The sequence below is a fragment of the Giraffa tippelskirchi genome, chromosome 3 (assembly GCF_054371585.1).
Source record: "Giraffa tippelskirchi isolate mGirTip1 chromosome 3, T2T-mGirTip1v1.2.pri, whole genome shotgun sequence".
Lineage (NCBI taxonomy): Eukaryota > Metazoa > Chordata > Mammalia > Artiodactyla > Giraffidae > Giraffa > Giraffa tippelskirchi.
In genome coordinates this window covers 14,148,415-14,175,674 of record NC_137277.1, presented here as the reverse complement: position 1 = coordinate 14,175,674, position 27,260 = coordinate 14,148,415, and the positions used below count along the sequence as shown (strand labels likewise).

The 27,260-nt window shown below is 43.7% G+C and overlaps 1 protein-coding gene and 1 long non-coding RNA gene across 30 annotated transcripts in view; one reads left to right on the top strand and one right to left on the bottom strand.

Annotated features, from left to right (window-relative positions):
* LOC145541102 (uncharacterized) overlaps positions 1-27,260 on the bottom strand; it is a 103,465-nt gene that overhangs the window by 70,873 nt on the left and 5,332 nt on the right. The gene's annotated exons all lie outside the window — the stretch shown is intronic.
* The window catches only part of MARCHF10 (membrane associated ring-CH-type finger 10), a 99,188-nt gene continuing 72,796 nt past the window's right edge, over positions 869-27,260 (top strand). For 7 of the 29 annotated variants that reach the window (XM_081576567.1, XM_081576565.1, XM_081576573.1 and 4 more), the window contains exons 1-3: positions 869-1,116; positions 8,563-8,669; positions 21,531-21,650. In XM_081576567.1, the coding sequence (XP_081432693.1) occupies positions 8,580-8,669; positions 21,531-21,650 (210 nt within the window). In that variant the 5' untranslated portion in view covers positions 869-1,116; positions 8,563-8,579. Of the gene's footprint in view, positions 1,117-2,662; positions 2,874-8,562; positions 8,670-21,530; positions 21,651-26,708; positions 26,760-27,260 lie in introns of those variants that run through there. The other 22 variants (XM_081576568.1, XM_081576566.1, XM_081576575.1 and 19 more) reach the window with 5 other exon arrangements.

The window sequence follows — 27,260 nt, the reverse complement described above, 5'->3', positions numbered from 1 at the left end:
ATGAGAATAGAAAGAAGGGTATGTGATGCTGCAGGAGACATGGAGGTCAACTGGATTTGGGGGATTACTGAGAAGACACCCAAACGACAGACGCCTGAGGATTCTGAGCACTGATGAAAGGTCCAAGTATTTCTATACTCCCTTTTCCCTATTCTCTACCCAATCAAAAATGCCAGAACTTGACATTAGTTGGCAAGTTATCAAGTGTCTAAATATGCACAATAAATGGAAGAGAGTCATCTTTGCCTATGAAAACCACAGACAGAAATAAACCTGGCAGAGGGTGTATCTAGCACAGGCTCTGGTGCCTTCTTTGCAAATCTGTGGGCACTAGTCTAAACCTCTAAGAGCCTCCTACCTTGGGAAAAGCAGCCAAGATTACTGATAACCAACAGAAAACTGGATTCCTGTCTCCTATCCACCACTGATGGGGTGACTCCCTTAATCATTTATTTCTTCCTTTTTATGTTGGCTCAGACATTTCAGAGATCCCCTGCACAGCTCAGACTGCAGGGCTGCGCTGTCTTTCCCTCTACCATTGTGTTGCCTTCAATATTATTTTATTTGATTAAAAACACTTTCCCCTCTGGTTTTCTAATCTCATTCTTCAGCACTAATCCGGGCAGGAGCGAAGGCCTCAATGTCTAGGTCTGGGCTTTGGACATCAAGACAAAGCCAATCCAACTCCTTCTTCAGCATCTCTTCTTCGCTTGTTGCCATCGCCGCGTGGCCTTCCGGATAGCATCCCGACTAGTTCCCACGGCAACAGGCCGGGCGCCCAAGTCCGGGTTCAGGACCTCCTCGGCCGCAGCCCCTCCCTGCCCCCACGGCCGCGAGAGGAGGGAGGGGGCCGGGTTGCCAAGGAAACGGGAGGACGCTAGGCAGCCGCCCCCACCGCCTCCACCCCTAGCAAGCCGGGCCGCCGCCGCTAAAAGCAGCCTCCCGGGAGAAGGAGGAAGAGGGGCCGGTAGAGGGAGGGGAGAAGAGCGAGGAGGAAGAGAAGCCCCGGGACGGCCCCGCGCGATTGATGGGCGGCTCCTCCGCCCTGGACCGGCCCGCCTGCCCCGCCCCTCGGCCCCTTTAGCCCCCTGCAGGGGGAGAGGACTGACCAGCAAGGTAACGGCCGGCCCGGCCCGGCTCAGCCGCCCCCGCGACCGCGCGGCCCCTGGTCCTCCGAGGAAGTGGGGGAAAGAGATGGGAGACCACTTCTCCTTGAGACGACTCCGATTCTCGGACGGGATTGGGGGGAGGCGGGTACGGAATCCAGCCTAAATCCTGAGGATTTGGTCACTCCCTCCCAGCTGGCCACACCCCCCGCATTTTTCTGCCTCAGACACGGTTTGGGGGTCATGTATTTGCACTCTGGCAGGCTCCCTCGCTTCCACATAACTTCCCCACAGACGCCAAGAGAGGTATACGGCTCACGGCCCTTCCGGCTCCTCAGTGCGAAATTATTGGTATTGTTGAGAGCATTGAATTGCTGGTCCAGCGTGTGACATCCCCGCCCAGCCCGAGTTTCCCAATTACACGTTGAGTCTCTCTTTTCTGGGCTTGACGGTCGGTGTATGACCGTCCGGCCCTTTCACGGTTTCACAATAAAGGGAAGTCAACCCCAAAGAACTTTTCTCATAAGCCATTTATAGTACTGCACCCCAACCCTGCCCCTGATCTCCTAGGCAAATTGGATGGAAGGGTCGAACCATTTACCCTCGCCCCTCTCAATTCCCTGTCTTTTTCTTCGGTCATAGTATTATTCTCGCAGTAGTGGAGTGTTAGGAAGAGTGAGCCTAAATCACTCATATTTGTCACCTATACTTAAAATATTTTCGTAAGGTTAAGATTTTATTAAGTTTTTTTTACAGATTTTTTGAAGTTTTAAGATTTTTGAAAGTTAAATTTTAACAAATTTTGTAATCTTTGTTATTACAAATTAATTGTGTAAAGAAGATGAATCAGACCTCTGCAATCCTTCTTCCCAGCACTGAGTTATGGAAAGGCGGGGGATTTATAAACCTGATGTGCTGTTCTTAGTCGCTCAGTCCTGTCCAACTCTTTGCGACCCCATAGACTGTAGCCCACCAGGCTCCTCTGTCCATGGGGATTCTCCAGGCAAGAATACTGGAGTGGGTTGCCATGCTCTCCCCCAGGGCACCTTCCCATCCCAGTGATTGAACCCAGGTCTCCCGCATTCCAGGCAGATTCTTTACCATCTGAGCCACCAGGGAAGCCTGTATACCTGATGGTCAAGTATAAATATAAATATAGCCATTTAGGTTTTGGTTCAGAGGAACCTTGAGTTGAAAGAGGGGCTTACACTGACATTTTTCTTTGTGAGTGAACCAATAACATATTCATTTTGGTGACACTTATAACATGAGAACATCGTAAGAAAACAGTGAAATGGCTTGATTATTATTAACAATAAAAAGAACTCCCTTCCCATCAATTCCTTTTTGTGAAATGTGACCACAGAACAGAAAGACAGCACATGTGATTTTTTTTTAGAGCCCTGGAAGAAATATATTCTGCAGTCAGACTTTGTTTCTCCTTAGTCAGGGAAATTAAGTCTGAATTCACTGGAAGTTGACACTAGAGAGGAAGGCATATGTCACAAAGTTCTTAGAATATTTCTCCCTGAAATTTCACAGACGTGTAGAATTTTGAGGCCAAGAAGAATTGTTCACTCTTGCTTTCAGCCAAGCAGGACTTCCTCTCCCACATGCCTCCTCCTCTCATTTCCTGCTCCCTCTCCTGACTTAATATGGCTTCTCCTGTGGATTTCTAAAGCCCCAAACTGGCACATTATCACCGGAGACTTAAAACAGAAGTGTGCATAACCATGAGTGGATATTGAATTGAGAAGCAGTTCAAAGGTGAGAAGCAGCAGAGAATACAGAATCCTGTTTTAGAAACAGGCACCCTGCCCACATCTTATCATCACTCTCCTCCCCTCCACCTGCCTGTGTTTGCTAAGAAAAAAAAATGAGGCTTCAAATGGCCATCTGGTTGAGTAGGCCCACAAAGCTGAGATCCACACATGAAGCATGATCTCATGTGGATTTATTTCCATATAGTGATTTCCGTTTCTGGTTCCTCCTGGTCAGTTTTTCAAACCCGAAGTCCAGTATGAAGTTCAAGTGCCACTTCAGAAATGTGGAGGATGTTCACCTAAACTGTGGTGACCTACCCATCATCTCCTTGATCTATCTCTAATAATCCATTTCTTTGGGGCCTGGAGTATTTGTTTAATCTCACGAAGTATTGCTGTATTTAGGTAAGAGATTAAATGTGGCACCATGATGCTTCTAAATATTGATTTTATAGTAGAGTCTAGTCATAGAGAGTTTATGGGAGGACAAAGAGACTTGTAGGCAATTTTAAAGTCCATTATTTGGTAGGTGATTGTGAAGTCAGAGGTAACCTAGCATGGAGTAATTCAGATAATGCTATTTCCCACCTCTTTAGATAAAATATTTCATATCTCTTGACTGAGAAGCCTCCTTAAAATAACATGGCATTAAAGCCAGGAGAGATTAGCTGGCTTTTCCAGGTTAATTTTGTAACCAAAATGTATCATCCCAGTGGATTCTGGGATGCACTCTTTTAGTGACCATTAACATATTTTCATTGTGAATCCTTATGTTCTCTGCCTGATTAATATTCAGACAGGCTTTTCTTCCCATCAGTGGCAGCAGGGATTCATCTTTCTGCCAGTTTTAACACCACTGTTTTCTGAAAAGCGTGGGAACATAAGTTTATTCTATGCAGGTACAAATTCATACGAAAAGTTAAAAGTGGTCTCTTAAATTAGACTTCCATAAATGACTATCAAAATGCTCAGAGACAAAATTTAGGCTTTATGTGTCATCTGTGGAACTACCTATCAGATTGTAGTTTTAGATTCTGACTCACAAAGATCAACTTTCTATAAACGATAGAAAATATGCCCCAAGGGACCAGCACTAGTTCCTAGATGATATTGTTTGGGGCTCAGTGATAAATCTTGCAAAATTTCATAGAGACCAGACCAGACACTGGGTCACCATGAGTCAGAGGCAACCTGATTCTGCCAATATCTGCACAACTGGAAAAACAAACCAAACAAGGAAGGAAAGCCATAGACACTTGAGGTCAAGAATGTTGTCTGCCTTATCTTGCTGTTTCCCCAGAGCCTACAGCAGCATCTGTCACATGGCTGTCATTAAAAAAACACATATAGGAAAGAAGAACCAAGCTGGAGGCATCACTCCTCTTGATTTCAAACTATATTACAGTGCCACAGTAATCAAAACAGTATGATATTGGAAGAAAAATAGACATATAGATGAATGGAACAGAATAGAGAATCTGAAATAAACCCATGCATATGTGGTCAATCAATTTATGACAAAGGAACCAAGAATATACAGTGGGGAAAAGATAGCCTCTTCAATAAACAATGTTGGGAAAACTGGACAGTCACATGCAAAAGAATGAAGCTGGACCACTGTCTTACACCATACACAAAAATCAACTCAAAATGGATTAAAAACTTGAACGTAAGACCCCAAATCATAAAACTCCTAAAAGAAGTAAGATAGTAAATTCTTCAATATTGGTCCTCACAATAGATTTTTTAAATGTGGCAACAAAAGCAAAAATCAACAAGTGGGCCTCCAACAAGCTAAAAGGCTTCTGCACAGCAAAGAAAACCATCAACAAAATGACAAAGCAGACCCACAGAATGGGAGAAAATATTTGCAAATCATATATCTAATAAGGGGTTAATATACAAAATATATAAAGAACTCATACAACTCAATAGCAGATAAACAAACAACCTGATTTTTTAAATGAGCCGATCTGAATGGACTTTTTCCTAAAGAAGACATACAGGTGGCCAACAGGTACATGAAAAGGTATTCAACATCACTAATCATCAGGGAAATGCAAATCAAAACCACAATGAGGTATCACTTCACATGTGTTTGAATGGCTTCTATCAAAAAGATAAGAAACAAGTGTTGATGACAAGTGTTGGCAAGGATGAGGAGAAAAAGAAACCCATGTGCACTGTTCGTGGGAATGTAAATTGTTACAGCCATTATGGAAAACAGTATGGAGGTTCCTCCAAAAAATTAAAAATAGAACTACATTTGACACAGCAATTTCACTCCTGGGTATTTAATCCAAAGGAAAACACTAACTCAAAAAGATATTACTATATGTGCCCCTATGTTCATTGCAGCATTATTTACAATAACCTAGACATGGAAGCAACTGAAATGTCTTATCAATGGATGAATGGATAAAGAAAACGTGGTGTATCTATAACGATCCCCTGGAGAAGGAAATGGCAATCCACTCCGGAATTCTTGTCTGGAAAATTCCATGGACAGAGGGGCCTGGCAGGGCTTGTCCATGGGGTCACAAAGAATTGGACATGACTGAGCATGCACACACGCATGGACACACACACACATATAATGGAGGAAATCTTGGCATTTGTGACTACATGATTGACCTTGAGGGCTAAGTGAAATAAGTCAGAGAGAGACAAAATACCATGATCTCTCTCATATGTGGAATCTAAAAAATGAAACCACTAAACTCGTGGATACAGAGGGCATACAGAACAGATTGGTGGTTGCCAGAGGCATGGAGTAGGAAGAGAGTGAAATGGTGAAGGCAGCTAAAGAGTACATACTTCCTGTTATTAAATAAATAATTACTAAGGATGCAATGTACAACATAGTAACTATAGTTAATAACAGTGTATGTGAACATTGCTAAAGAGTAGATCTTAGAAGTTCTCATCACAAGAACAAAAATAATTGTAATGATATGGGCTGACAGATACTAACTAGACTCATGGTGGTGTTCCTTTTGCAATACCTACAAATACCAATGTACTCCTGAAACTAATATGATGTTATATGTCAATTATGTAGTTGCTTAGTTGCTAAGTTATGTCAGGCTTCTCTGTCCATGGGATTTCCCAGGCAGGAATACTGGAGTGGATCGCCATTTCCTTCTCCAGGGGATCTTGCCAACCCAGGGATCAAACCTGTGCCTCTTGCATTGGCAAGCAGGTTCCTTACCACTGAGCCACCAAGGAAGCCCATATGTCAATTATATCTCAGTAAAAAAAAAAAAAAAAAAAAAAGTAAAAATAAGTGAAAGAGCTTCACTGGTCAATAAGCAGAAATAGTGTGGGACCCCTGATGACCTTATAAATGAAAGCCAGTAGACTCACTATGAACTATGCCATTAACTAATACAATGTCATAAATTTAGACCACACCAGTCAGAGTCAAACTTCTTGAACGCATCGTCTGCACTTTCTTACCTCACATTTACACGACTCAGTGCAATCTGTCTTCAGCCCTGTCACTCCACTAAAATGCTCTCACAGAGGTTATTAATAATCTCCTCCTTGAAACAGGCACTTCTCAGCATCTATGAAACTGCGCTCACCTGATTCTCGGTTTTCCTTCTGCCTCTCTGGCTTCTTTCCAGTTTCTCTCCTGCTACCTTTCCTGTTCTTAAAATCCAGTGGTCCTCAGAATTTTGTCCTGGGTGATCCTTCTCTTTTCAATACCCATCCTCCCTTCCACTTCAGCTGTTACCAAAATGCCAGCAGTGCCCCGGTCTTCACTTCTCTAATCAGCTCCAGAGCTGTGTATCTAACTGCTTACTTGACATCTCCATTTGCTGTCCCCAGCCCCTTCAAAATCCGCATTATTTTCTCACAAACCTGCTCCTCATTCCAAGTTTTCTGAAGGGAATGTTGGCATCGACCAGCTGGCTGCCCGAGCCAGTAACCTGGGCAGCCGCCTTTACACCTCCATCTTTTTTATTATCATGTCATTTTTATTATCGTGTCATTTTTATTATCACCAAGACCTGATGATTTTTCTCTCCTCAGTGTCCCTTGAACCAATCATGATTAGAGCGTGGGCACTGGCATGAGACTCCCTGGGTTCAAACCCCAACCCTTGGGCTTACCAGTTCTGTAACCTTAGACAAGTTACTTAATCCCTTTGTGCCTCAGTTTCCTCGTCTGCCAAAGAGATGTAATTCTTGCCACAATCGTGAAGATTGCATGAGTTAGAATGTTTAAATATTTCAAACACTACTTAGCACTTCCAGAGGCTCCATAAACAGTAGCTATGAGCTCCTCGTCCTCTTCCTCTTTCCCTCCGGTTGTGACCTAAGTCTGGGCACCATCTTATCTGGATTCCTCTAACATGTCCCCAGTGGCCTGTCCACTTCCATTCTTCCTCTACCTCCTCCCCCACCCTCCATCCAATCTCTATCCTACAGCTGGAGGGACCTTTGCTTTGTTTTGGTTTTGGCTACAGCTTGTAGGATCTTAGTTCCCCGACCAGGGATTGAACCCGGGCCCCTGGCAGTGAGAACATGGAGTCCTAACCCCTGGACCACCAGGGAATCCCCTGAAGGGAACTTTAAAAATGCAGATCTAATCATGTCCTCCCCCCCAATTGGAACCTTCCAGTGGCTTTATACGACTCTTTGAATCCAACCTCCAAGGCCCCTCGTGAGCTGGGCCCACAGCCCTTCCGTGGCTGTCCTGTCCTCCCCGTGTTCCAGCTGCCCCATCCCCTTCCTGCCCTGAAGCCTCTGTACTTTTTCTCCTTTCTGTCCCAGATCCTTTCTGTCCCATTTCCAGCCCAGCTCACTCATTAGCAAACCCAGTGTCCTTCCCCCAAGGAAAACCTTGCCTCTCCCTCCCCCAATGACAGTTTCTCAGAGACCCCCGTGTTTCTGCTCCATTGCACTTATCAGCATCAGGGCCCACTGTCAGTGTTCCAAGACTTGGGGTTTGAACCCAGAGAGTCTCACACCAGTGCCCATGCTCTAATCATGATGGATCCCAGGGATACTCAGGGATGAAAACCATCAGGACTTGGTTTTCATATGGATGGGCCAAGAGAGGGCAGGGTGAAGGAAGCCACCCAGGTTACTTGCTCAGGCAGCCAGCTGGTCGATGCCAACATTCCCTTCTGAAAACTTGGGAGGAAGAGCAGTTTGTGAGAAAGCTATGTGGAGTCTGAAGGGGTTGGGGGACTACCATATTCAGTGCTGGCTTCCACCCTAGATTGAGAAACACAGAGCCCAGGGCCATGTCATCTTGCAGACCACCTGACCCCTGTGCCCAGCAGAGTGCCTGAATTGGAATAGGGGTGTGATCACTGTAGAGTCCATGAGTTTATGTGACCACAGGGCTCAGAGCTTCGGTCATTGCTAATCGAGCTAGGTTCTTTTTTGTCGTGTGGTCGAACTGCTTCTGCCGGTCTAACTCCCTCTGAGTAACGGGGATGGGCTGGCTGAAGCCAGCTGACGAAAGTGGCTACATTATTTATGTCTGGAACAAGAGGGCTGTAAGGGCATCGACACCCAGACAAAGAGTCCTTTGAGTCTGAAAGGAGCATCTGTGCCCTTCCAACAATGGACATGAGATTAATAAGAGAATAAAAGCAATTATACTAAGAGAAGTCCCCAAATGGCAAAGCAACAAAGGGTTATATCACAGCACCTTTATTCATCTTCTATACGCAGGTCGGGGATTAAGAGTCATGTTACACGAAGCAAAGGACAGGCAGAAGTTCGTCAGTGATGTTCAATATCTGCGGGACATGCAGCACAAGGGGGATTCAGAATACCAGGTAATAGCAGGAAATGAGAATTCTCTTCCACCCACAGTATGAGGAGAGAATCAGGGAAACAGTACTGGTATATGAGAAGCAGTAATAGGTTTCCAAAATCCAAACCCCACACTTGGGACTTCCCTGGCAGTCCAGTGATTAAGACTTCGCCTTCCAATGAAGGGGGTGGAGGTTTGATCCCTGCTCTGGGAACTAAGATCCCACATGCTTCAAAGCCAAAAAAAAAAAAAAAAAGTAAAACAGAAGCAGTATATTAATGCACATATGTGGAATCTAGAACAGTGGTACTGATGAACCTATTTGCAGTGCAGCAATGAGACGCAGACATAGAGAACAGACTTGTGGACAGTGTGGGGAAGGAGAGGGTGGGATGAATTGAGAGAGTAGCATTGAAACATGCACATTACCGTGTGTGAAATAGACAGCTGGTGGGAAGTTGCCTGTAGATCACAGGGAGCTCAACCTGGTGCTCTGGGACAACCTAGAGAAGTGGGGATGGGGAGGTAGGAGGGAGGTTCAAGAGGGCGGTGGTGGGGACGATATATGTATACTTATGGCTGATTCAGGTGGTTGTACAGCAGAAACCAGCACAACATTGTAAAGCAATTATCCTCTAATTAAAAATATATTTTTAAAAAAACAGAAGCAATATGGTAACAAATTCAGTAAAGACTTTAAAAATGATCCGCAACAACAAAAAAAATCTGTTAAAAAAAAAAAATCTCAAAAACCCACACTTAACAGCTGTGTGACCAATGAAAACCTACTTAACCTCTCAGAGTCTGCTTCCTCATCTGTATAATGGGGATAATAGTGCCGCTATTATCCCATTATATGATCATGGAAATTAAATAACGTTTTTCAAGTATTTAGCCCAGAGCTTGGCACACAAACCTTATCAACAAATGACATCAGGGCTTAAACTGGATAAACCAGCAATCAAGGAAAAAAAGACATCAAGGAGTTAACCGGGTTACCCTAGCATTTATCAAACAACACACCCTTCCGTTGTCCTGCTGCCAGAAGAAAGGTGGTTAACACATTCTACAACAAGCTAACTCTTCGTCACCCTAGTTACAGTGTTTACATGCAAAAACAAAACGGACAGGGAGCCTGAGAAGTCATGATGTAATTACCCAGAGCTGGCGTGGGACAAACCTGCCAGACTGGCTTGTGGGATTCTGGGAGCAGTTAGAAAGTGTCGCTCAGCCCGCTGGCCGGAGGTCACCCCTCAACAATCAAGGAGGCACATCCTTAGCTTCAGCTGAGGATCCAAAAATGCTCCTTCCCGAAGGAAAACATAGACCTGTCATTATCAGCTTTTTCTCCTTCTTAGCAATTTCAAATATAACCGAACCTCCCATGTCACCAAGGAAACCAGACCGATCTCAGTAACCTGATTTCACCTGTGTAACACAGTTCAGCACTGGGCCTGGAAATGAAGTCAGCAATTGCCTCCTACACTTGTCAATCCACCTCCAAGGCTATAGAATTGAGGGGATTTCTATAAAATAAATAAGAACGTAAACATCCGAACTGGTCACACTGGGAGGCCCTCTGCTTTCCACAAAGATGCCTCTGCCACAGAGCCCAAGTTTGGAAATACTTGCTTGAAATTGTCTCTGGAACAGACACATAAGAAAATCAATCTTTTTATTTGATGGTCTCTTCTGAAGAAAACTGCACAACCACGCGGCTTGGAGTCACTTGCAGCTTTATTTTCTAATCTCATTTGGGCTTTCAACACTGTCCTTATTAATAAGGACACTTTCAACATTGTCTTTATAAATAATAGTATTTATTAAGTGCCTACTGTGTCCTGAACAGGGCTTCCCTGGTGGCTCAAGTGGTAAAAAGTCCACCTGCCATTGCAGGAGACTTGGGTTTGATCCCTGGGTCGGGATGACCCCCTGGAGAAGAAAATAGTAACCCACTCCAGTATTCTTGCCTGGGAAATCCTGTGCACAGAGGAACGTGGCTGGCTACAGTCCATGGGGCGGAAAAGAGTTGGACATGACTGAGCGACTAAACAACAACAATGTCCTGAACAAAGTCCCTTCTCTCCCCGAGTTCTTATTCTACGACTGAGAAACAAACTACACACACAAGTAAATATGTAAGACAATATAATATATGATAAATATAACAAGGCCAATAAAACAGAGGTACAAGGGGTAGGGTGATGCTCTTTTACACATGCAGGACATCTTCTCTGAAGAAATAACATTTGGTCCTGAAGGTAAAATGATGGGAAAGAGCCAACCAGAGCATCCTGAGCAACAAGGAAGCAGGTGCAAAGGCCCTGCAGCAGGCCTTGTTTGGGGCAAACAAAAGAAGGTCAGCTTAGTGGAAACACTAAGGAAGGGTGTGGAAGAGGTAGATAGGACCAGATCACGTTGAGTCTTTCAGGACAAAGCTTGGTCTTTGGTGTTTATTCTTATCCTGGTGGGAATTATTGAGCAATTTAAAGCAGGAGAGTGGTACGATCTGATTACCTTTTTAAAAAGGGGCTTCCCTGGTGGTCCAGCAGCTAAGAATCTCCCTTGCAACGCAGGAGACACCGGTTTGACCCTGGTGTGGGAGGATCCCGCATGTTTTGGGGTAACTGAGCCCATGCACCACAACTGTCAAGCTTGAGTTCTGGAGCCCGTGAGCCACAACTACTGAGCCCACATGCCTAGAGTCTGTGTTTCGCAACAAAAGCATACACCACAACGAAAAGCCTGCACACCACAACTAGAGAGTAGCTCCCCGCTCGCTGCAACTAGAGAAAGCTCATGCGCAGCAATGAAGACCCAGAGCAGCCAGAAATAAATGAATTAAAAAAAAAAAAGATCGCTGTGGCTGCTGTGTGGGAAAAGGACTGAAAAGGGCAAGAGAAGCTTCAGAGAAACTTGTAAGGAAACTGATAAAAATTTAGGAGAGCCCAGCATGATGACAGTGGGGGTGGTGAGAAGCAGCCCGACCCAGGAAATATCAACAGAAGCCGCACAGACATCTTGCTGATAGAGGGGGAGAAAGAGGGAGGGAAAGAGGGATAAAGAGGGATGAAGGGTAACTCCAATATTTTCGTTGTCCATCAGTTCCCTCCATTATCACAGTTTAAACTTTATTTTTTCAAACCTCCCATCCCTATACTTTGAACAAAGACCATCTCTCCCTGTTTTACACACACGTGAAACCAAAGAACTTGAGGCCGACAAGTGGGACGCCACTCAGCTCTTCCCCTTCCATCCCAGGATGCATGCCCGTCTAGTCCTCAAGTCTCGAGGGGTGAAAGACACTCTCACTGCTGGGGCCAGACCTGAGAGCTTGGTCCACGCCCCTGTGTTCCCAGCCCCTCTCCATCCGTGGACCTCTCATCTGCATCCTTGGAATTGCTCCTCTTCTTACTGTCTCAGCCCACAAACATGTTCAACTCTCTCTCACACTGAAAACAAAAGAACAAAGCTGTCTGTGGACCATGTGTCCTTTTCCAGCCACAACCCTGGCACTTTCTAGTTTCCGTATGTCCCCAGTCAGCTAGACTTTTCTCTCCACTCCCTGCTCCCTCGGGCGCATCGCATTACCTACTGGCCTGTTAGCCTGGCCGTCTCCTAAGGTCAGTAGCGAAAATAGCGGATAATTTTTAAGTCTTTGTTTTCTGAAGCTTTATCTGCATTGGGGGCCATTACTCTTTCTTTCTCGAAACATTACTTCTCTGGCTGCCTGACATCACGTTCTCTTGGTTTTCCTTCTGTTTCACTCACATTCCTCTCTCAATGCATCACATGTTAATTCCCCTAGGTTTCCATCAGCCCAGTTTTCTCCTAACTCCCAATTTCTGTGGCCCATCTCATCCCTTCCTATGTTTTAAACTACCACTCATACACTGATGGGACTTCCCAGGTGGCTCAGTGGTAAAGAACCTGACTGCCAATGCAGGAGACATGGGATCAGTCCCTGGAAGATCCCCCTGAAGGAAATGGAAACCCACTCCAGCATTCTTGCCTGGGAAATCGCATGGACAGAAGAGCCTGGAGGGTTACAGTCCATGGGGTTGCAAAAAGAGCCAGACGTGACTTAGCGACTAAACACCAGCAGTAACATACACTCATGACCTGTAGTTCCGAGTCTTCTCAAAGTGTCAGAAACCCATACACACCTGCTTGCTGGATGGTTCCATCTAGGAGTCGGAAAGGCACACCGAATTCAGTGTGTCCATGGTGAATTTAGCATGGTCCATCCCCAATCATCCTCTTGTGTACCCCCTCTCTGAAGATGGTTGCCCAAACCTTCCCCGACTCCTTCCTCTCTGTCACCACCCACAATCCACTCCCATCCCTCCGCCGGTTACCAAGTCCTGCTGAGTTTACCTAAAAGCTCATGAACGTATGCCTCCCTTCTCATCCTGTGGCCATTGCCCTGGTTCAACCTCCATGGTTTATCTCCAAGTTTATTAAAATATCCTCATAACCGGTCTCCCTGCCTGCAACCTTGCCACCTTTCAGGTTGAAGTTTACGGAAAATGAGAACTGAGTATGCAATTCCATCATTTTCCCCTCACACAGAGGCAGGTCCCAGACCCAAGAACCACAGCAAGAACAGCTCAATCCACCACTTCTCTGACCTCCCTTCCCTAGTCCTTATTCTCTCAGCAAGAGTGGTGAAGACCATAGTTTTCACTTAGAACTAGAGGGAACCTCTGTATTCCCATAGCACCCTCTTCAAAACAAAACAAAACCTTATTGAAGTGTAATTTACATATCATAAAATTCACCTGTTTTAAGTTTAAATTTACCAAGTTTACTGTCATCACCATCATCTGGTTTTAGAACATTTCTATCACTCCAGTACCAAAGCACTCTCTTCATACCTCTTTTTCATTGTTGATGAAATTGTATTGGAATTGTCTTTTGTATGTCTTTCTATCAAACTGGACCACAGCTTCTTCAGGGAAGGATGGAGTCACTTTCCTGTACTGAATCAAATGCCTTGTCATTGATGAAAGCCAGCATTAGTGAACTTGACCACCAACAATGTTTATCAGACACAGGTCCGGCTGATTTGTAACTAATCCTCAAAGTCAAATCCACCTTCATTGAGCATTTTCTAAACCACTCACCACAAGGTCTACAAAAATAAATTTGGTTGTCCTTAATATGTTCTGAAGATTGTCGAATTAAGTATATAGCAACTCACAGAAACTACTTTGATGGGAATAGTGATGAGTTATATTATCGACTCTGTCCCTCTCCTTCTTCCAGAAAAGATTTAACGTAGGGATTTAAGAATCAGTTGCATGGGACTTCTCTGGTGGTCCAGTGGTCAAGACTTCGCCTTCCAGTGGAGGGGCTGTGGGTTCAATCCTCAGTTGAAGAGCTAAGAGCCCACATGCCTTGCCATCTAAAAGAAAAAAACTCTCAAAAAACCCCCATAAAACAGAAACAATACTGTAACAAATTCAATAAAGACTTTAAAAATGGTCCACATTGGAAAAAAAAAAGAATCAGTTGCATGACTTTAATGACCCCCTCAATAACCTGGTCCATATACAACCTGTGTGTATTTAGATAATTTACTAGATAGACTTTGCACTGGGTAGATACTGAAACTCTGGGGCATCAGTGAGCTTGGCCAGTTACTTGTGGAAACCCCAGCTTTTACTCGCAGCCCAGTGACGTGCAAGGGACTCCCCATTTCAGGGTGTACAATAGTGTAAGGCCTAATAACCAGATGTGACTCCCAAATCATAGACCTTAGCCACATATGCCTTCCTGTGCTAGACTTGCCTTTGATGAACTGGCTCAAATTGAAGCCCTTAGAAACCTGCTGTACACACTATTCCTGCGACTGCCTAAAATACTCTTCAGGCTGGTATGCACCAAATTAGCAGTGCCTTTACAGGTCTGTCTGTCAGCAGCAGGAGAGGAAGGTTAAACCCACCCTGAGTTACTCTGATGCTGTTCCTCTCAGTGGTTGGGTGGGACACTTTTGAAAAACCAAGAGGAAATAAACATCTATTTGGCATATTACATGCTATTTCAGAATCTGGTAGCTAGTACATAATTATATGCCATCTCAGAATTTGGCTCTATTTCTTCAAGGGTGTTCATGCTGTTTGGCTTTTTATTTCCCCTTCTTTTGGTCAAATGTGTTTATTTAGCTTGTGGCAAAATTTAGCCATTAACGTCCACTGAAAGCTAGAAAGAAACATTACACCTGGCATTTCAGGATGATTTTCTAGACTCTACCAAATGTGTTCAAATGGGTTTCACTTCATGTTGCTTATTTTTCATTCGGATTCTTTCAAGTACAGATCAAATAATATGATGATATAAACTTGTTTAAGGATGTGATGGGTCACTGCACCAGGCAGCACAAGTCTGGGTACTATCCACTCGGCGAGCTGAGGGAACAGAGATAATTCAACTTTTTCTCCTGCAGGAGTCACGGGGAGGGATATGTGACTTGTGCATTTCTCTACTCTTCATAGAACAAACAAAAAAAACTCATTTGAGGGGAATAGCATATCAAACTGTCTTTACACCTTTGATTTCTCAACCTCTTAAAACTGATGAACTTTGATAATGTCTTCAGTGATAATTAAAAGCCCAAACTCTGAGTTAGGCATGTTGGATGATTGTTGTTATTGAGTCACTCAGTCGTGTCCGACTCTGCGACCCCATGGACTATAGCCCACCAGACTCCTCTGGCCATGGGATTCTCCAGGCAAGAATACTAAAGTGGATAGCCATCCCCTCCTCCAGGGCATCTTCCCAACCCAGGGATCAAACTAGAGTCTCCTGCCTTGGCAGGCAGATTCTTTACCACTGAGCCACCAGGGTAGCCTGTGATGGATCATAAGAACAATTAAAAGCAACTGAAGGCCATAGCAAGTCCTGCTTCTCAAAATGCTTGTGGGGTTTGAGTAACAATAACCTTGCTGATGAAGATGTAGAGTTGGGTCATCATTACAATACTTTTTAGACCAGAACTATAAAGCTGGAAAGTGTTCCTGGGGTGCATGGCTTCTTAAGGTACCAGGAGCCCAGATGATGACTAGAAGAATGGGGCTGGTAATAAAAGGGACAAAAGAAACTTTGAGCATCCCTGTGGGTTCAGAGAGCTGTAATTCTGAAGAAAATGGTTTACAGAGGTAGCCTGCATGACTGGGATTGGGAGCTCCTCCGTTGGCTGCTGAGGGGATGGGCGGGCTTAGCAAGCAGACCTCTACTTCTGGGGCAGATAAACAAGGATGAACATCAGGCCTGCAAGAAGAGTCTTTCTTCTTCCACAGCCAAGATTGGAGTTACATTATTTGGCAAGAGCAGACTTTAGAAAAAGGAGTACACCCAGACTTGGGGTTGGAAACAATTAGAGGTTGATCAAGACTATGATGAAGATGATAGTGGTGATGATGATGGTGGTGGTGGTGGTAGATGGTGATAATGCTGAGTTTTACTGAATGCTACAGCGAGCCAATCACTCTGCTAAGCGTCTTACCGACAGTCCCTCAGGCTCTCCCTGCAGTCTTGCAGCACAGAGACACCTCCATCCCAAAGATGAGAGAAGCAAGAATGTATGGAGTTAGTCAGCTTGCCCAAGGTCACAGTGCTAGAAGGTGGCAGAGCTGGGTCTTGTCGTGTTTACCCATACTGAGTTACAGTGAATCACCAAACCCACGCCATCCCCTGCAGGCACATAGGTAAGTTTCTTTTCCAGCCCCACAGTGGTAGCTTCTGCACAGAAGGCAGCCTGACAGCACATGTTACAGTCAGAAGGATGGGTTTGGGGGTCCAGGGGGTGCGACACCAAAGGAGGAGTGAAGGAAGAAGCCCCAATTCTCCCCCAGAAAGAAGAAACAAGCAGTTACCTGGAGCCTCCATTTCAAGACTCAGCCAGTTCTTGTCACAAGAACAGAAACTTATTTATAGCAATCTAGCTCCAGACACATGAAACTGAAAGAGAAATAAAGTCCCAGGGTAAGGGGAGCCCCTGGTGAAGATGAATTACAAATCTGTTCCTTCTCTCCATCCTGGGGATTTCACACTCCTCAGCCCCTATCCCTTCAGGAGCCTCCAAGCAGAAACTGAATCAACATCAGAAAATAACAACCACAAAAAATCATTCACATGTACAACTAACAAGAAAACTGGTTCCTGGGTAGGGCTGGGGGGTATGGCTAGATTCTTGCTGTTTCTAGGACTGGAAGTCCGAACTTAGCTCTGTCCCCATGTCGCCTTCTCAGCAAAACTGTAACTTGGAGAGGACTAGTGTTTGATTTACATGGAAAGATTGCTTGGCTGTTTCAAGATTAAAATTAGAAAGTACCTGCCTTGCTACTGGTTTCTTCTCCTGCTCCTCAATGAGAGAAGGGCAGGGCGGGGTGGGGGGCGGTGGGGTGGGGCGGGGACAGGGTGGGAAACAGAGGGGAAAAACATTTTTTTTTCAACATTGCAAATCATTCTATTCCTCCTCCCCTTTTAGTAAAGAAATATTTAAGTCACATGCATTCTTGGAGAGAAGTTTCAAAAAACACTCAGCCCACAAGAATTCTGTTCATCCCACAAAATCTGCCTCGGTCCTGCATGCAATTGCTAATACGGGCTCCTCCACTTTCAGCCCATCAGCATTTCCTTCCCCAGCCTCTAATACAAGTCGGTTAGGGTAACAGAGACCTCTGAGACTCCAGGAAACAATACTACAGGCTGGGGCTCCCCTGCCCCCAACAGGAGCACCACCCTGAACTCATCGTAAAGAAATAGGGAAAAAGAGGCCCATATTTAGTTGGACTTTACTGAACTCTCCAGCTGACTCTTTTTAGTTTTAGCTTGGTTTATTCTATCATTTGGTGTCTGTTTAATTTATTATAGTTACTATTCAGTATCAGGAGGGTGTACTTATTTAAATTATTTATTAAAACAAACACTGTCCAGAATTATTTAAAAAGTTTGCTATTTATTGAATATATGGCATCATTTTTGAAAATAACAAACCAAGGGCTGGAATCAAGATTGCTGAGAGAAATATCAACATCAGATAAGCAGAAAATACCACTCTAATGGCAGAAAGTAAAGAGGAACTAAAGAGCCTCTTGATGAGGGTGAAAGAGGAGAGTGAAAAGGCTGGCTTAAAACACAACATTCAGAAAACTAAGATCATGGCACCCAGTCCCATCACTTCATGGCAAATAGATGGGGAAATAGTGGAAACAGTGACAAATTTTATATTCTTGGGCTCCAAAATCACTGCGGATGGTGCCTGCATCCACGAAATTAAAAGATGCTTGCTCCTTGGAAAAATAGCTATGACAAACCTAGAGAGTGTATTAAAAAGCAGAGACATCACTTTCCCGACAAAGGTCCATATAGTCAAAGCTATGATTTTTCCAGTAGTCATGTAAAGATGTGAGAGTTGGACCATAAAGAAGGCTGAGTGCTGAAGAATTGATGCTTTTGAACTATGGTGCTGGAGAAGACGCTTGAGAGTCCCTTGGACAACAAGGAGATCAAATCAGTCCATCCTAAAGGAAATCAACCCTGAACATTCACTGAAAGGAACTAATGCTGAAGTTCCAATACTTTGGCCACATGATGCAAAGAGCCAGCTCATTGGAAAAGACCCTGATGCTGGGAAAGACTGAGGGCAGGAGGAGAAGGGGCGACAGAGGATGAGATGGTTGAATGGTATCATCAACTCAATGGACAAGAGTTTGAGCATACTCTTTTGGACACAACTTGGCGATTGAACAACAACAAGGGGGAAAAATTCCACCATTTTGGAGTGTTCTCCCTTTCCAAGCATGGGGTAAAATGACACCTTTCTCCTAAGTATCCAGGATTCGCTTTGCTGCAGGTACCACGTGGCTGCTGTAGATGAACACTGAGACCAGTGCTTCTCCTGCCAATCAGTTTTGAAGCATGGTGTAACTGATTCTCTGTTCCCAAGTCCAAGTGGTAAATGTTTTGTTAATATCAGGTCATTTCTACTCTTAACCTTGTGGCAGAATATTGGCTTTCCCCTTGGCCATGAAATTCTGGCAAATCCTTCAAGGAAGGAAATTCATTTTCTAACAGAGGGAAAAAGATGTGGAAGGAATCTTTCCTTTCTTAACCCAGGCAGGAAAAGGGAGATGTCAGGCCTAGTTTAGAAATAAGATTGTCTGTCTTTATGCTGCATTTCTTTACTGTAGCAGTGGATAATTCAGCTCTGGCAGGACAAAGGTGAGTTCAGTTATTGGACCTATAGAAATTCAGCAAGAAGTTTTGCTATTTTGCAGTATTTAAAATGTCAGTTGAGGGCTTCCCTGGCAGCTCAGTGGTAAAGAATCCACTTGCCAGTACAGGGGACATGGGTTTGATCCCTGATCGGGGAAGATCCCATGTGCTGTGGAGCAGCTAAGATGGTGCACCACAACTATTGAGCCTGTGCTCTAGAGCCCAGGAACCCTTGAGCCCTAGAGCCCATGCTCTGCAACAATAGAAGCCACTGCAATGAAAAGCCTGCGCACTGCAACTAGAGAGTATCCCCTGCTCGCTGCAACTAGAGAAAGCCAGCACAGCAATGAAGATCCAGCACAACCAAAAATAAATAAATAAATAAGTAAAGTTATTTTAAAAAAGTGATGATGAAACAATTGGAAGGGAAACCATATGCAAAGGGAGGAAGGGAAGGAGGACGAGATGAGAAGAGAAGAGAAATAAACCAGGGTCCATACTTCATATAGGGCTTCCCAGGCGGCACTAGTGGTAAAGAACCCACCTGCCAATGCAGGATATGGGGGTTCCATCCCTGGGTTGGAGAAGGTCCTCTGGAGAAGGGCACGGCAACCCACTCCAGTATTCTTGCCTGGAGAATCCCATGGATAGAGAAGCCTAGTGGGCTACAGTCCATAAGATCGAAAAGAGTCAGACACGACTGAAGTGACTTAGCATGCATATTTCATGTCATGGTGGTTGTTTAGTCACTAAGTCGTGTCTCACTCTTGCAACCCCATGGACTGTAGCCCAACAGGTTCCTCTGTCCACAGGATTTTCCAGGCAAGAATACTGGAGTGGGTTGCCATTTTCTTCTCCAGGGGATCTTCCAGACCCAGGGATTGAACCCAGGTCTCCTGGGCTGAAAGCAGATTCTTTACCAACTGAGCCACCAGGAAAGCCCTTCATATCATATATAAAGTTAATTCCAAATGGATTATACATCTATATGTAAAACTCTAAAACTTTTAGGAAAAAAATAGGCGAAAGCCTTTGCTACCTTGGGTTATGAAAAGTGTCTTTAGATACACCAAAAGCACTATGCAAAAATAAATAAAAATTTAAAAGCCAGATAAAGATAAATATCATATGATATTGCTCATGTGTAGAATCTAAAAAAAATGACACAAATGTACTTATATACAAAACAGAAATAGACCCACAGACATAGAAAACAAACTTATGGCTACCAAAGGGGAAGCGGGGGAGGGAAAAATCAGGAGTTTGGAATTAATATATACACACTACTACATATAAAATAGATAACCAACAAGTACCTACTGTATACAGGGAACTATACTCAGTATTTTGTAATAACCTGTATGGGAAAAGAATCTGAAAAAAGTGATTCATCTGAATTACTTTGTCATACACCTGAAACTAACACAACATTGTACATCAACTATACCTCAAAAAAACACAAAAAAATCCATTGACATGCCCATAGAACACAATAACCTTGGGTTTTGTTCAGTCCTAATACTGGAAGAGAAATATTTTGGTACTAAATTTTGTTTTAAAAAAATGGAACAATTCTTCGGTTGTTTTATTTATTTATTTTTGCATTTGGGAATAGATAATCCCCTCCAAAACAAAAAGGAGATTTAGCTAACATTAAGTGCTAGATGCTGGGGGATTCAAAAGATAAGAGGTGGGCTTTACCCTCAGGATTTCTTGCTGATCAGCAGGAGAAACAGGCTCAAAAAACAAAACAACTAAATACAATAGTGGAAAAGTTGCATAATTCAAGTCACGTATGTATACAGGAGCAAAAATAGGGCCTGAGGAAGAATATACCCTGAGTCAGGGTAGAAACTACAGGGATGAGACGCCCTATGAGCTGGCTCTCAGCAGATAAGCAGGGTTTGCCAAGAGAGCATGCTGTGAAAGGCATTCCAAGCGGAAGGAACAGCATGTGCTAAAGCTCTCATGTGTGAAAATTCTTATCCTGTAGCTGGGAATCTACAGAATCTTATCCTGTAGGTTGGAATCTGACCCAAGGGGATACAGAGCAATGGAGGTGAGCATGAGGAGTATGAAGAGAATAGGAACGAGGGGAGGGATAAATTAGGAGTTTGGGGATTAACAGATACACACTACTATATATAAAATAAACAACAAGGACCTGCTGTATAGCTCAGGGAACCATATTCAATATCTTGTAATAACCTATAATGGAAAACAATCTAAAGAATATGTGTGTGTGTCTGTGTGTGTGTGTGTATACCTGAATCACTTTGCTGTATACCTGAAACTAACACAACATTGTAAATTAACCATACTTCAGTTTTTAAAAAAGGGAGGCTGAGAACAGAAAGAGAAATAAATACAGTGTACTAGGTACTTCCTACCTCTAAAAGGCAGTTTTGGGGTAAGTACTTGACAAAATGCCTCTGTTGTTTGAATTTACTAAGGCAGCAGCTAATATTCTTGACCTGGCATTTGGGGCAAATAGAGGAGGAAATAATGCCTGGGTATCTTTACACCTGATAGGAGGTATTGGTGAACACTTAGAGATGGACGTCTGTATTGCGCATTCCTCGTGATAGGAATTCCAAGCATAAAGTTATCAGAGCTAGTTGTAGACCTAAGCCAAAGAAACATTTTTTTTGTTATTCTGCAGGCTTGTCTAAGACGACAGGAATACAAAAGAGACCCAAATGAGAAGAAACGAGATCAATCTGGGGGGCAAGAGACAAATTTTGAGAGATTCCGGTTTTCAAGCGGGTCATCTTCCAAACAGGTACTTAGAACTCTGGGAGACACTTTTTTTTGCTGCAGAGGGTGTGTGTGTGTGTGTCTGTGTGTGTGATGTTTAAGAATTTCAAAGGGCAGGGCAGGGCGAGACAGCAGCAGAAGCTCTCATCCTGGGTACCACCCCCACCAGGCCTGCTCCTCCTCTGCTGTATGACCCTCCCTCTTTACCCTGTTGAGTCTCACTCTTCTTTCCTATATGTAAAGGGTCCAGTGGAGAGGCACCATCCAAATCAGAAATGCTGCGACCATTTAAGAGTTGGAAGCACTGGGCCTCCTAAAGTGCAGTATCATATCTATATACCTATATCTATGCCTACTTGATCTGTCTATATAGAGACATATATATATATATACATATATATATATGCAGGCTTATGATATTACCCATTGCATTGCTTAGTATAGATTTTATTTCAAACAGAGTCAACTGCAGTAATAATTGCATCATATAATAACTAGAAATTGTTCAAATATTTTTGTCTGGATGATACTCATAAATAATAAGACCAATATAGGAACTTCCCTGGTAGTCCAGTGGTAAAGAATCCACTTGCCAAAGCAGGGGACACGGGTTTGATCCCTGGTGCGGGAAGACTCCACATGCCTCAGGGCAACAAAACCTGTGTGCCAGAACTCCCAGCCCTTGTGCTGCAACTCCTGAAGCCTGAGAACCTAGAGCTTATTATGCTCCACAAGAGAACCCACTGCAATGAGAAGCCTGTGCACTGCAACAAAGACCCAGTGCAGCCAAAAATAAACATAAATAAATAAAATTTTAAAAAATAAGATCAGGAATCTACCTGCAAAGCAGGAGACCCAGGTCCAATCCCTGGGTGGGGAAGATCCCCTGGACTAGGAAATGGCAACCCACTCCAGTATTCTTGCCTGGAAAATCACATAGACAGAGGAGCCTGGTGGGCTACAGTCCATGGAGTTGCAAAGAGTCAGACACAACTTAGCCACTAGACTACCCCAACATAATAGAAATATGAAAATGATAACAGCAGTAGTAATAGTTACCATCACTTGAGTGATTACAATGTTCCAGTACCATGCTAGGTGTTTTTTACCTATTCATTTATTTAATTCTCATAAATCTCTTTGCAGTTTATAGCCTCATTTAATAGATGAGAAAACTGAGCCTTAGAAAAATTAAAGTTTACCTAAGATTTCACAGCCAGTATGCTCTGGTGGCTCAAACAGTAAAGAATCCACCTGCAATGCAGGAGACCCGAGTTTGACCCCTGGGTCAGAAAGATCCCCCAGATCTTCAGGTCAGGAAGATCCTTCTTCCACTGGAGAAGGAAATGGCAACCCACTCCACTATCTTTGCCTGGAGAATTCCATGGACAGAAGAGCCTGATGAGCTAGTCTATGGGGTCACAAAGAGTCAGACACGACTGAGCAACTCACACACACACACACACACACACACACACACACACAGAGATTCCTTTCTAGGCAGTCTGACCCTTAAGAGGGTGGCTCTGAACCACTGAGCTGTATGATCATATTTCATGTTTAAGATCTTATCTGTGTAAGGTTTTACTTATCCTAGGTAAGCACTGAATACCGCAGGCTGCATTCAATACTGGTGGTTAGTATGGAGAACTGATTTAAGATGAGTAATATGCCTTTTATGAATTCTTATTTAATATTTTATGCCTAAAATATACTCTGGAGGATGGACTGTCTTTTCTATAGGTGGTGTGGATCCCTGAGATAGATTCTGGATACCTGATATCAATCAAGTTCTTGTTGGGATTTCATCTCTAATCTAGGACATTCACATAGCAGTTATTTAATGTTCAAAGGACACCTTAAAATCATCAGTAATTGATGTTTATGGATATATCCCTGGGAGAGACCTATACTCCCTATTAAGGAACATAAAATTGCACAATAAAACGTTCCACCTAAAGCCCGAAGGTGAAAGAAACTACCTCACAATATTGGCAGCTCTGAGAACACGCTGCCTGCATCTTTTCCTGTTTGTTGTTATTGTTTAGTCGTTAAGTTGTGTCTGACTCTTTTGCAACCCCATGCATGGTGGTGCACCAGGCTCCTCTGTCCATGGGATTTCCCAGGCAAGAATGCTGGTGTGGGTTGCCATTTCCTCCTCCAGGGGTTCTTCCCGACCTGGGATCAAACCCACATCTCCTGCATTGGCAGGCACATTCTTTTCCACTGAGCCACCAGGGAAGCCCATCTTTTCCTGTTAGTCAAGGACTAAATAAAATGCGTGCTGCTGATTAAACTTATGGAGTGAGATTAATCCAAAACTTAAATCTAGTTTGGCTAGAACAACACATTTTTAGCATTAAGATAAATTCTCCCAGTTTTGCACTTAGAAACAAAAATCAAGGACAGATGAAAAAAAAAGTAACGTAATTTCAGTCAAACAGTAGCATGTAGCAATCTTCCTAGACTGGAATTACTAAACAAATAGGCAGCTGGGTTCTTCTTCTATTTTCATGCAAAGTCTCACGTGCAGAGTCTTGGCCATTTTGCACGGCAACACTCATGCATTTGGGATATTCTAGGACTTGAAGTTTCATGCTATAAAAATTACTCATTCTTTAAGGCAGGCATCCCCAACCTCCGGGATCTAATTCCTGATGATCTGAGGTGGAGCTGATGTAATAATAATAGAAATCAGTGCACAATAAATGTATGAGCTTGAATCATCCTGAAACCATCCCCCCACCCCCGATTTGTGGAAAAGTTGTCTTCCACGAAACTGGTCCCTGGTGCCAAAAAGATTGGGGACTGCTGCTTTAAGACAGCATTGCAAAATACTCAGACCACATCTAAAAAAGGACACAGTTGTACATATAAAAGTAATTATGAAATAAAGACAAAAATATGTGGGGAAATGCATAAAACCGGCGATTTCTAAAGCCCAAGGACAGGATTTTTCATGTTGGCTTTGTGTCACGGCACCTCAGTATGTCAGAGAACCCAAAACATGACTGAATACTCCCAATTTTTTCCAGATGATGCTGTCCCAAGGGCTTGGGTATTGACTGTACAAGTGCCAGGGCTGCCCTGATGGCTCAGACAGTAAAGAATCTTTCTGCATTGCAGGAGACCCGGGTTCTATCCCCGGGTCGGAAGATCTCCTGGAGAAGGCAATGGCTACCCACTGCAGTATTCTTGCTTGGAGAATTTCATGGACAGGGAAGCCTGATGGGCTACAGTCCATGGGGTTGCCAAGAGTCAGATGCAACTGACATTTTCAATAAACTGTGGAAAATTCTGAAAGAGATGGGAATACCAGACCATCTGACCTATCTCTTGAGAAACCTGTATGCAGGTCAGGAAGCAACAATTAGAGCTGGACATGGAACAACAGACTGGTTCCAAATAGGAAAAAGAGTATGTCAAGGCTGTATATTGTCACCCTGCTTATTTAACTTATATGCAGAGTACATCATGAGAAACGCTGGACTGGAAGAAACACAAGCTGGAATCAAGATTGCCAGGAGAAATATCAATAACCTCAGATACGCAGATGACACCACCCTTATGGCAGAAAGTGAAGAAGAACTAAAGAGCCTCTTGATGAAAGTGAAAGAGGAGAGTGAAAAAGTTGGCTTAAAGCTCAACATTCAGAAAACTAAGATCACGGCATCTGGTCCCATCACTTCATGGGAAATAGATGGGGAAACAGTGGAAACAGTGTCAGACTTTATTTTTTGGGGCTCCAAAATCACTGCTGATGGTGATTGCAGCCATGAAATTAAAAGACACTTACTCCTTGGAAGGAAGGTTATGACCAACCTAGATAGCATATTGAAAAGCAGAGACAAAAAAAAAAAGCAGAGACATTACTTTGCCAACAAAGGTCTGTCTAGTCAAGGCTATGGTTTTTCCAGTGGTCATGTATGGATGTGCGAGTTGGACGGTGAAGAAAGCTGAGCGCCACAGAATTGATGCTTTTGAACTGTGGTGTTGGAGAAGACTCTTGCGAGTCCCTTGGACTGCAAGGAGATCCAACCAGTCCATCCTAAAGGAGATCAGTCCTGGGTGTTCATTGGAAGGACTGATGTTGAAGCTGAAACTCCAACATTTTAGCCACCTGATTGATGCGAAGAGCTGACTCATTTGAAAAGACCCTGATGCTGGGAAGGATTGGGGGCAGGAGGAGAAGGGGACGACAGAGGATGAGATGGTTGGATGGCATCACTGACTCGATGGACATGGGTTTGGGTGGACTCCGGGAGTTGGTGATGGACAGGGAGGCCTGGCGTGCTGCGATTCATGGGGTCACAAAGAGTCGGACACGACTGAGCGACTGAACTGAACTGAACAAGTGCCTTTCAGGCTGCACTTTCTCTATCAGGAAGAGCGACAAAGCACGGCTACATTTAACATGGATAATCAAGGACCTACTGTAAAGCACATGGAACTCTGCTCAACATTGTGTGGCAGCCTGAATAGGAGGGGAGTTTGGAAGGGAATGGATACATGTGTATGTATAACTGAGTCCCTTCGCTGTTCACCTGAAACTATCACATTGTTTGTTAATTGGCTATACCCCAATACAAAATAAAAAGTATTTTTTTAAGAGCAGAAAAAATAATAGTGGTTAACCCAATTAATATTTCTTACAAACCTATAAAATTATATCAATTTTTTTATTGAATTTATCCATATTATAAATAATGAGGATAGTCATAACCCTATTTATTAATAAGCTAAGGACTTATGTGAGGAAGGAAATGGCAACCCACTCCAGTATTTCTTGCCTGGAGAAGTCCACGGACAGAGGAGCCTGGCAGACTACAGTCCATGGGGTCGCAAAGAGTCGGACACGACTGAGCATGCACACCCATAAGGACTTAAGAACCAAAAGAGATTCTCTAAGTCGTTAATCACAAAACATTGGATTGGTAATAAATGTGGGAACATTTTATCCTACAAAGTAGTATTTAATTAAAGGAAAATTAAAGGGTTGATTTACAAGGTTAAAAAAAAAAGAGTGACAAAATTCGAGTTTTCCACAGTGAATTTCACCTCTGCTTTGCTCCTTGTATTACAGACATTCCTTGGGGGATCCTGGAGGGGTTTGCCTCTGGATACAAAAGTGCAGGTAGGGCAAGGTGAGGGGAGATGTCACTCAAGGCATCCTTCTCAACAGCCATCTGGCTTGTGTGCTCATAATGCTAATCACTCCTCACTCCATCTTTTGACTTCTGCCTGGTACAAGTGAAGCCAGAGAACCCTTATGCTAGCAGTCCCCAGCCTTTCTGGTACCAGGGACCAGTTTTTTAGAAGACAATTTTTCCATGGATGCAGGGGAAGGGGATGGTTTGGGGGGATGAGTCAAGCATATTACATTTATTATGCACGTTTTTTCTATTATCATTACATTATGATGTATAATGAAATAATTATACAACTCACCATAATGCAGAATCGGTGGGATTTACTATGGTCTCTGTGCAGTCAAACCTCTCTGCTAATAATAATCTGTATTTGCAGCCTTTCCCCAGCGCTAGCTAGCATCACCACCTCAGCTCCACCTCAGACCATCAGGCATTAGATTCTGATCAGGAGCGTACAACCTCCTGCTGCTGCTGCTAAGTTGCTT